The 11497-nt window shown below is 45.5% G+C and overlaps 1 protein-coding gene across 1 annotated transcript in view; it reads right to left on the bottom strand.

Annotated features, from left to right (window-relative positions):
* Positions 1–3385: 3385 nt before the first annotated feature.
* The window catches only part of LOC311115710 (NLR family CARD domain-containing protein 3-like), a 105908-nt gene continuing 97796 nt past the window's right edge, over positions 3386–11497 (bottom strand). Inside the window, exons 9-10 of the mRNA XM_084190860.1 lie at positions 5940–5986; positions 3386–4008 (exon numbers count right to left, since the gene is read on the bottom strand). Of these exons, the coding sequence (XP_084046986.1) occupies positions 3482–4008; positions 5940–5986 (574 nt within the window). The 3' untranslated portion in view covers positions 3386–3481. The remainder of the gene's footprint in view (positions 4009–5939; positions 5987–11497) is intronic.

Raw genomic sequence — 11497 nt, 5'->3', positions numbered from 1 at the left:
GGATATAACCAATCATATTGTCACTATCCTCTTCTACGTCTTCCCCTGTACTAGAAGCTGGAGGCTGAATAGAGTTCGCTAACTGTGGATATAACCAATCATATTGTCACTATCCTCTTCTACGTCTTCCCCTGTACTAGAAGCTGGAGGCTGAATAGAGTTCGCTAACTGTGGATATAACCAATCATATTGTCACTATCCTCTTCTACGTCTTTCCCTGTACTAGAAGCTGGAGGCTGAATAGAGTTCGCTAACTGTGGATATAACCAATCATATTGTCACTATCCTCTTCTACGTCTTCCCCTGTACTAGAAGCTGGAGGCTGAATAGAGTTCGCTAACTGTGGATATAACCAATCATATTGTCACTATCCTCTTCTACGTCTTCCCCTGTACTAGAAGCTGGAGGCTGAATAGAGTTCGCTAACTGTGGATATAACCAATCATATTGTCACTATCCTCTTCTACGTCTTCCCCTGTACTAGAAGCTGGAGGCTGAATAGAGTTCGCTAACTGTGGATATAACCAATCATATTGTCACTATCCTCTTCTACGTCTTCCCCTGTACTAGAAGCTGGAGGCTGAATAGAGTTCGCTAACTGTGGATATAACCAATCATATATGTCACTATCCTCTTCTACGTCTTCCCCTGTACTAGAAGCTGGAGGCTGAATAGAGTTCGCTAACTGTGGATATAACCAATCATATTGTCACTATCCTCTTCTGCGTCTTCCCCTGTACTAGAAGCTGGAGGCTGAATAGAGTTCGCTAACTGTGGATATAACCAATCATATTGTCACTATCCTCTTCTACGTCTTCCCCTGTACTAGAAGCTGGAGGCTGAATAGAGTTCGCTAACTGTGGATATAACCAATCATATATGTCACTATCCTCTTCTACGTCTTCCCCTGTACTAGAAGCTGGAGGCTGAATAGAGTTCGCTAACTGTGGATATAACCAATCATATTGTCACTATCCTCTTCTACGTCTTCCCCTGTACTAGAAGCTGGAGGCTGAATAGAGTTCGCTAACTGTGGATATAACCAATCATATTGTCACTGTCCTCTTCTACGTCTTCCCCTGTACTAGAAGCTGGAGGCTGAATAGAGTTCGCTAACTGTTGCACAAATTGCACAGTAATGATCCATTGATGGATTTTCTTATGTAGTCTATTGTTTTCTCTGTATTGAACCTGCCTGCCACCCGCCCACCTGGGGACTGTGGGTTATGAGACAACCCCCGCATCACTAGCTTGCATGTTCTGCAGCCTTGTAGAGATAGGGAGGGGATGACTGGGAGGCAGGTTGGCATTTATTGTCATGAATCTTGCCCTGGAGGCAGTTCTGCAAAGTGGTCACTAGCTGGCACAGGCATAAAGTAATAATGTCTGATTTTAATGCTAACCTTAACCTCACTGCTAATCCTTACCTTAAATTAAGACCATAAAACACAATTATTTTCCACAAATGTTTACGATATAGCCAATTTTGACTTTGCAGCTGTCATATCTAGAGGAAATGGTGCAGTTCTGCCTCCAGGGCAAGATTCATGACAAAACGTCAACCTGTGACTGGGAGAGGACAATGTAAAATCGATAACGACATTGTTTTGACAATTAACATGCTTTTTATTATGAAAAGTACCATATATCCATGTACAATTATGGAGCATATGTCCATATACAATTGTACAATTTGTTTTTCAACATAAAAGACATACAAAAAAATATAATATTGGTATTTCAACAGAGGATACATCTAAAACAGTATTAAAAAAGTGCAGTATGTTCTGAGTATGTTACCTTAACGTAAACTCATAACGTCACACTATAACTTCATGGGAGTCTTGTGGAAAGACTACATGTTGTTTTGGGTGGATTCATCAACATTTGCAGAATATTCCTGTAATGTCAGATGGCATCTTGTCAGATGGCAACAGCCTAGTCGGCTGCAGACACTCATAAGGAGTTCAAGTAGTTTATTTGCCATTTGCAGGTATTAAAAGTAATACATACATTGTAATTCCTTGTTGGAGCTCATATAGGACAGTACATACCAGTGGAGGCTGCTGAGGGGAGGACGGCTCATAATAATGGCTGGAACGGAGACAATTAAATGGCATCAAACACATGGAAACCATGGAAACCATGTATTTGATGTATTTGATACCATTCCACTCAATCCGCTCCAGCCATTACAAGCCTGTCCTCCCCAACTACGGTCCCACCAACCTCCTGTGGTACGTACACACAAACAGTAAAATATATCATAAGAACATCAATAAAACATGCAAAGTGGTAAGATCATAAAAGGAGAAAAAATGTTCAGTCATGTTCTAAAAGTCTGATGGAAACAGTTTAGGTTGCTTGATTTAACAGGCAGATAGAACTGGGATAGAAGCTGTTCTGGAACCTGGGATCCAGAAACTGCCTAGCAACCACTGGTCCTCACTAGACTGGTGCCCTGCATGTCTATTTGTTCATTGGAGTTTATCAGGTTTTGAAGTGATGTCTGTGTTTGTTGGACACTTAGTGCTGGAATGAGGTGTCTGTTTGTTCCCAATTCTATCAGAAATGATGGTCCTCATATGAAGGTCCTGTGTCAAGGTCCTCATTATTATAGGAAGATGTGTGAGTGTGTGTCCAGTGTGTGTGTGTGTGTGTGTCCAGAGTGTGTGTGTGTCCAGAGTGTGTGTGTGTCCAGTGTGTGTGTGTCCAGTGTGCATGTGTGTCCAGTGTGCATGTGTGTCCAGTGTGTGTGTGTCCAGTGTGTGTGTGTCCAGTGTGTGTGTCTGTGTGTGTGTGTGTCTCCTGTGTGTGTGTCCAGTGTGTGTGTGTTTGTGTGTCCAGTGTGTGTGTGTGTGTGTCCATTGTGTGTTTATCCAGTGTGTGTGTCCAGTGTGTGTCCTGTGTGTGTGTCCAGTGTGTGTTTGTGTCCAGTGTGTGTGTGTGTGTCCAGTGTGTGTGTGTGTGTGTCCAGTGTGTGTTTGTGTCCAGTGTGTGTGTGTGTGTGTGTGTGTGTCCAGTGTGTGTGTGTGTGTGTGTGTGTGTGTGTGTGTGTGTGTGCGTGTGTCCAGTGTGTGTGTGTGTGTCTCCTGTGTGTGTGTCCAGTGTGTGTGTGTGTGTGTCCAGTGTGTGTGTGTGTAGAGTGTGTGTATCCAGTGTGTGTATCCAGTGTGTGTCCAGTGTATGTGTGTGTGTCCAGTGTGTATGTGTGTGTCCAGTGTGTGTGTATGTGTCCAGTGTGTGTCCAGTGTGTGTCTGTGTGTGTCCAGTGTGTGTGTGTGTCCAGTGTGTGTGTGTGTGTGTGTCCAGTGTGTGTGTGTGTGTGTGTGTGTTTCCAGTGTGTGTCCAGTGTGTGTGTGTATGTGTCCAGTGTGTGTCCAGTGTGTGTCTGTGTGTGTGTGTACAGTATGTGTGTGTCCAGTATGTGTGTGTGTGTCCAGTGTGTGTGTGTGTGTGTCAGTGTTACCATGGTTATTATTTACAGGGACACTGAGGAGTCAACATCATAAACCCTAAACCCTGGATAGAGGGGCTCAGTGAATGTGGAGTGGAATGTGTTCAGGTGGGTCAGTGTGTCAGAGGAGACTCTGTAGAAGGACAGAGTGCCGGCTGGCCAGTCCAGATACACTCCTACTCTGTGGGAGCTGGAGGAGGGGACGTCTATGGTAGTGGACTTATTATTGTGCCAGGCAGAGTAACTGTTGTCAGAGCAGATCAGACTCCAGGACTTGTCATTCCATCCAATCCTACAGTCATCACCCCATCCTCTCCTGCTGATTCCTTTATATGTCACTCCTATACCAGCCTCTCTCCCACTCCACTCTACCTCCCAGTAACAGCGCCCAGTCAGACCCTCTCTACACAGCACCTGTTGATAGTCCTCAAATCTCTCTGGGTGATCAGGATACGGCTGCTTCTCTCTACTCCATGTCACCTTTCTGTTCTCCTCAGACAGAGAGAGGAGTCTGTTTACTGTGTTTAGGTCCAGTGTGAGATCACAGACATCTGATGGATGAAACCAGACACAATATTAGAAATCATCATCATTCACATTAGAATGTTAACTCACTTTTCACTAATTAATTTAATGTAGATGTTTCTAGGTATCAAAAGGAGAAGTTAAGGTAACTTGAGACTTGTTGAATGATCATATGTTATACTGTATGGTAATATAAAACACACTTATTCCCATCAATTACACACACACACACACACACACACACACACACACACACACACACACACACACACACACACACACACACACACACACACACACACACACACACACACACACACACACACACACACACACACATCCTGAACACACACACACACTGAACACACACACATCCTGAACACACACACACACACACATCCTGAACACACACACACACACACTGAACACACACACACACGCTGAACACACACACACACACACTGAACACACACTCACACACTGTGCTGCCATCCTGTTAGAAGGTAAAATATTATTTTATTATAGTGGTTAAGAGTGACTTCCATTGTGTTTCAAGGCATTTATCTCCCCCTAGTGGAGCTTTCTGGTACTTAGGAAGACTGCACAAAAACCAGAAGTAGAGTAGAGTTGTCATTCTGCACGCAGACAAGCAGCTAGAAACAACGCTACGGTACAGTTTTTTCTGTGCAACTATTTCTTGTCACGCTTCAGTCTCTGAAAATATTTGTTTGTAAGTTCAATTCAATCCTCCCGAGTGGCACAGTGGTCTAAGGCACTGCATCGCAGTGCTAGCTGTGCCACTAGAGATCCTGGTTCAAATCCAGGCTCTGTCTTAGCCGGCCGCGACTGGGAGACCCATGGGGTGTGGTAGGGTAGGGTAGGGTAGGGGAGGGTAGGGTAGGGTAGGGTAGGGTAGGGTAGGGGAGGGGAGGGTAGGGTAGGGGAGGGGAGGGTAGGGTAGGGGAGGGGAGGGGAGGGAAAGGCCGGCAGGGATGTAGCTCAGTTGGTAGAGCATGGAGTTTGCAACGCCAGGGTTGTGGGTTCAATTCCCACGGGGGGCCAGTATGGAAAATCTAAAAATAATGTATGCACTCACTCACTGTTCAGCTGTGTGTGTGTGTATGATGTAAGTGAATTGTAAAACATACTATACTTGTTACTGTTTCTAGTGTAATATGCTTTGTTTGTACAGAGGTGTTTGCACATTATTAGAGTAATGAAAGGAGTTGGTTAGTTGCTACTCACATGGTAATTGTCTATCTGGTTTGGCATCATGTCAAATACATGGTACCTTGGCACTTGCTTTGTATTTATGCAACTTCAACTTGAAATGTATAATGTACAGCTACAGAATGTCAATGTGAATTGAATACTAAAGTATATTCTTTTCTGTATTTTGCAGTTTCACAACATTCACAACATAGTTTTTGATACATTCGTTCAAGAAAGGTTACGCCTTGGAAGTTTTATTGAAGACTCAGTTGTTAGCTATCTGTCTAGTTTTGCATGGGAACGCAATTCCAGGGCAGAATACACACCCTGAACACACACACACATCCTGAACACACACACAAATATCCTGAACACACACACACACACCCTGAACACAAACACATTGAACACACACACACACATCCTGAACACACACACACACACACACACACTGGATACACACACACTCACACTTTCATGCATGAACGCACACACACACACACACACACACACACACACACACACACATTTCTAACGTAACACGAACACGCCACACACACACACACAGACACACACATTGTCAAAGCAACTCTTTGTAAACTTTGGTGTCCCTGATTTCTGCTTCTGTAGAACTACAGCTGATATTTAATATGACCAAGTAAGTAATGATGGTGGTCTTTGACTTTGACTTCACTTGAATTAAGACTTATTCTTATTCATATTCTTCACAGCAGTCAACACTCACATTTTCTGAGTCCAGGTTTCATTGTGTTCTCTCCACCATGTTCCACACTGTAGCGGTAAGCAGAAGAACAGACAGTCATTGAGGGATACACCTGAACTCACACACACACACACACACACACACACACGGTCAGCATATAACTTTGTCCAAGAGGTGGTAAGAATGTTTGTCTGTTGTGTGTCCAGTGTGTGTTTGTGTCCAGTGTGTGTGTGTGTGTCCAGTGTGTGTGTGTGTGTGTGTCCAGTGTGTGTGTGTTCAGTTTGTGTGTGTGTGTCCAGTGTGTGTGTGGTGTGTGTGTCCTGAATGTGTGTGTGTTTCCTGTGTGTGTGTGTGTGTGTGTGTGTGTGTGTGTGTGTGTGTGTGTGTGTGTATGTGTGTGTGTATGTGTATGCATGTCCAGTGTGTGTGTGTCCAGTGTGTGTGTGTATCCAGAGTGTGTGTGTCCAGTGTGTGTGTGTGTCTAGTGTGTGTATGTGTATGTGTGTGTGTGTGTGTGTGTGTGTGTGTGTGTGTGTGTGTGTGTGTGTGTGTGTGTGTGGATCCATAGTGTGTGGGTCCAGTGTTTGTGGGTCCATAGTGTTTGTGTCCAGTGTGTGTGTGTGTGTGTGTGTGTGTCCAGTGTGTGTGTGTGTGTGTGTGTGTGTGTGTCCAGTGTGTGTGTGTGTCTAGTGTGTGTATGTGTATGTGTGTGTGTGTGTGTGTGTGTGTGTGTGTGTGTGTGTGTGTGTGTGTGTGTGTGTGTGTGTGTGTGTGTGTGTGTGTGTGTGTGTGTGTGTGTGTGTGGATCCATAGTGTGTGGGTCCAGTGTTTGTGGGTCCATAGTGTGTGTGTCCAGTGTGTGTGTGTGTGTGTGTGTGTGTATCCAGTGTGTGTTTGTGTGTGTGTGTGTGTCCAGTGTGTGTGGGTCCAGTGTGTAGGTGTGTCCAGTGTGTGTGTGTGTGTGTGTGTGTGTGTGTGTGTGTCCAGTGTGTGTGTGTTTGTGTGTGTTCCCAGTGTGTGTGGGTCCATAGTGTGTGTGTCCAGTGTGTGTGTGTGTCCAGTGTTTGTGTGTGTGTGTGTGGGTCCAGTGTGTGTGGGTCCAGTGTGTGTGGGTCCAGTGTGTAGGTGTGTCCAGTGTGTGTGTGTGTGTGTGTTTGTTTGTGTGTCCAGTGTGTGTGTCCAGTGTGTGTCCAGTGTGTGTGGGTCCAGTGTGTGTGTGTGTGTATGTTTGTGTGTGTGTGTGTGTTCAGTGTGTGTGTGTCCAGTGCGTGTGTGTGTGCGTGTGTGTGACACACACTGGACCCCCACACACACACACTGGACACACACACACACTGGACACACACACACACTGGACACACACTGGACACACACTGGACACACCTACACACTGGACCCACACACACTGGACCCACACACACTGGACCCACACACACACACACAAACACTGGACACACACACACACACACACACACACATTGGACACACCTACACACTGGACCCACACACACACACACACACACACACACACACACACACACACACACACACACACACACACACATGCACACAGGACACACACACACACAGACATACACACACACACACACACACAGTCAGCATATAAATTAGTCCAAGTGTTGGTAAGAATGTTTGTCTTAACTAGCCTGATAACTCCAACATGTCTGATATGAACATTGACATAAACCCTCTACATACTTGAGTTTCTCCAGTCTGCAGTGTGGATTCTCCAGTCCAGCAGAGAGCAGTCTGACTCCTGAGTCTCCTGGGTGATTGTAGCTCAGATCCAGCTCTCTCAGGTGTGAGGGGTTTGACCTCAGAGCTGAGATCAGAGAAGCACAGCCTTCCTCTGTGACTAGACAGCCTGACAGCCTGCAAAGAGTCAAATCATATTAAAACCACACTGCTATTCTTTGGTGGTGAAATTAGTGGCAGTATATGTTTTACAACATATTCAGATATATCAAATCAAATCAAATCAAATCAAATTTTATTGGTCACATGCGCCGAATACAACAGGTGCAGACATTACAGTGAAATGCTTACTTACAGCCCTTAACCAACAGTGCATTTATTTTAAACAAAAAAAGTAAAAATATAACAAAAACAAAAAAAGTGTTGAGAAAAAAAAGAGCAGAAGTAAAATAAAGTGACAGTAGGGAGGCTATTTATACAGGGGGGTACCGGTGCAGAGTCAATGTGCGGGGGCACCGGCTAGTTGAGGTAGTTGAGGTAATATGTACATGTGGGTAGAGTTAAAGTGACTATGCATAAATACTTAAGAGAGTAGCAGCAGCGTAAAAAGGATGGGGTGGGGGGGCAGTGCAAATAGTCCGGGTAGCCATGATTAGCTGTTCAGGAGTCTTATGGCTTGGGGGTAGAAGCTGTTGAGAAGTATTTTGGACCTAGACTTGGCACTCCGGTACCGCTTGCCGTGCGGTAGCAGAGAGAACAGTCTATGACTAGGGTGGCTGGAGTCTTTGACAATTTTGAGGGCCTTCCTCTGACACCGCCTGGTATAGAGGTCCTGGATGTTAGGAAGCTTTGCCCCAGTGATGTACTGGGCCGTACGCACTACCCTCTGTAGTGCCTTGCGGTCGGAGGCCAAGCAGTTGCCATACCAGGCGGTGATGCAACCAGTCAGGATGCTCTCGATGGTGCAGCTGTAGAATTTTTTGAGGATCTGAGGACCCATGCCAAATCTTTTTAGTCTCCTGAGGGGGAATAGGCTTTGTCGTGCCCTCTTTACGACTGTCTTGGTATGTTTGGACCATGATAGTTTGTTGGTGATGTGGACACCAAGGAACTTGAAGCTCTCAACCTGTTCCACTACAGCCCCGTCGATGAGAATGGGGGCGTGCTCAGTCCTCTTTTTTTTCCTGTAGTCCACAATCATCTCCTTTGTCTTGGTCACGTTGAGGGAGAGGTTGTTGTCCTGGCACCACACGGCCAGATCTCTGACCTCCTCCCTATAGGCTGTCTCATCGTTGTCGGTGATCAGGGCTACCACTGTTGTGTCGTCGGCAAACTTAATGATGGTGTTGGAGTCGTGCCTGGCCATGCAGTCATGGGTGAACAGAGAGTACAGGAGGGGACTGAGCACGCACCCCTGAGGGGCCCCCGTGTTGAGGATCAGTGTGGCAGATGTGTTGTTACCTACCCTTACCACCTGGGGGTGGCCCGTCAGGAAGTCCAGGATCCAGTTGCAGAGGGAGGTGTTTAGTCCCAGGATCCTTAGCTTAGTGATGAGCTTAGAGGGCACTATGGTGTTGAATGCTGAGCTGTAGTCAATGAATAGCATTCTCACGTAGGTGTTCCTCTTGTCCAGGTGGGAAAGGGCAGTGTGGAGTGCAATAGAGATTGCATCATCTGTGGATCTGTTGGGCGGTATGCAAATTGGAGTGGGTCTAGGGTTTCTGGGATAATGCTGTTGATGTGAGCCATGACCAGCCTTTCAAAGCACTTCATGGCTACAGACGTCAGTGCTACGGGTCGGTAGTCATTTAGGCAGGTTATCTTAGAGTCCTTGGGCACGGGGACTATGGTGGTCTGCTTGAAACATGTTGGTATTACAGACTCAGTCAGGGACATGTTGAAAATGTCAGTGAAGACACTTGCCAGTTGGTCAGCACATGCTCGGAGTACACGTCCTGGTAATCCGTCTGGCCCCGTGGCCTTGTGAATGTTGACCTGCTTAAAAGTCTTACTCACATCGGCTACGGAGAGCGTGATCACATAGTCATCCGGAACAGCTGGTGCTCTCATGCATGCTTCAGTGTTGCTTGCCTCGAAGCGAGCATAGAAGTGGTTTAGCTCGTCTGGTAGGCTTGTGTCACTAGGCAGCTCGCGGCTGTGCTTCCCTTTGTAGTCTGTAATAGTTTTCAAGCCCTGCCACATCCGACGAGCGTCAGAGCCAGTGTAGTACGATTCAATCTTAGACCTGTATTGACTCTTTGCCTGTTTGATGGTTCGTCGGAGGTCATAGCGGGATTTCTTATAAGCGTCCGGGTTAGAGTCCCGTTCCTTGAAAGCGGCAGCTCTACCCTTTAGCTCAGTGCGGATGTTTCCAGTAATCCATGGCTTCTGGTTGGGGTATGTACGTACGGTCACTGTGGGGACGACATCATCGATGCACTTATTGATGAAGCCAGTGACTGATGTGGTGTACTCCTCAATGCTGTCTGAAGAATCCCGGAACATGTTCCAGTCTGTGCTAGCAAAACAGTCCTGTAGCTTAGCATCTGAGTCATCTGACCACTTTTTTATTAACCGAGTCACTGGTGCTTCCTGCTTTAGTTTTTGCTTATAAGCAGGAATCAGGAGGATAGAGTTATGGTCAGATTTGCCAAATGGAGGGCGAGGGAGAGCTTTGTATGCGTCTCTGTGTGTGGAGTAAAGGTGGTCTAGAGTTTTTTTTCCCCTCTGGTTGCACATTTAACATGCTGGTAGAAATTAGGTAGAACGGATTTAAGTTTCCCTGCATTAAAGTCCCCGGCCACTAGGAGTGCTGCATCTGGATGAGCGTTTTCCTGTTGATTAATGGCCTTGTACAACTAATTCAGTGCAATCTTAATGCCAGCATTGGTTTGTGGTGGTAAATAGACAGCTATGAAAAATATAGATGAAAACTCTCTTGGTAAATAGTGTGGTCTACAGCTTATCATAAGATACTCTACCTCAGGCGAGCAAAACCTCGAGACTTCCTTAGTATTTGGTTTTGTGCACCAGCTGTTGTTTACAAATATACACAGACCGCCACCCCTTGTCTTACCGGAGTCAGCCGTTCTGTCCTGCCGATGTAGCGTATAGCCTGCTAGCTGAATGTTATCATTGTCGTCGTTCAGCCACGACTCGGTGAAACATAAGATATTACAGTTTTTAATGTCCCGTTGGTAGGATAACCGTAATCTTAAGTCGTCCACTTTATTTTCAAAAGATTGAACGTTGGCTAATAGGATTGATGGAAGAGGCAGTTTACTCGCTCGCCGTCGGATCCTTACAAGGCACCCCGATCTCCGTCCACGATATCTCCGTCTCTTCCTCACGAGAATGACGGGGATTTGTGCCTTGTCGGGTGTATGTATGATATCCTTCGCGGCCGCCTCGTTGAAGAAAAAATCTTCGTCCAATACGAGGTGAGTAATCGCTGTCCTGATATCCAGAAGCTCTTTTTGGTTATAAGAGACGATGGCAGAAACATTATGTACAAAATAAATTACAAATAACGCGGAAAAACACACATAATAGTACAATTGGTTAGAGGGCTGTAAAACCGCAGCCATCTTCTCCGGCGCTGTTCTGTATGTTCTGTATATATCAGTGTCCTGAAACCTGCCATATCTATTCATAAATGAATGAATGTGTCAATCATTATTAGAAATTATCAAAATATTGGTTGTAGAGAGAAAAATGTATAGTACAAATATTTGAGTAGACTGACCAGAGCAGTTTAAAAAGCAGTATGAGTCAAAAGACAGACAGTGAGGTATCAGATTTAGATTGTATTGAGTATACAGTCCACACCATATCTATTTTGACAGTGAAGTTGACATTTTAAA

This window comes from Coregonus lavaretus (genome assembly GCF_964263955.1).
Source record: "Coregonus lavaretus genome assembly, contig: HAP1_SCAFFOLD_530, whole genome shotgun sequence".
NCBI lineage: Eukaryota > Metazoa > Chordata > Actinopteri > Salmoniformes > Salmonidae > Coregonus > Coregonus lavaretus.
The sequence above is the reverse complement of the archived record's forward strand: the minus strand, read 5'-3'. Positions and strand labels throughout refer to the sequence as shown.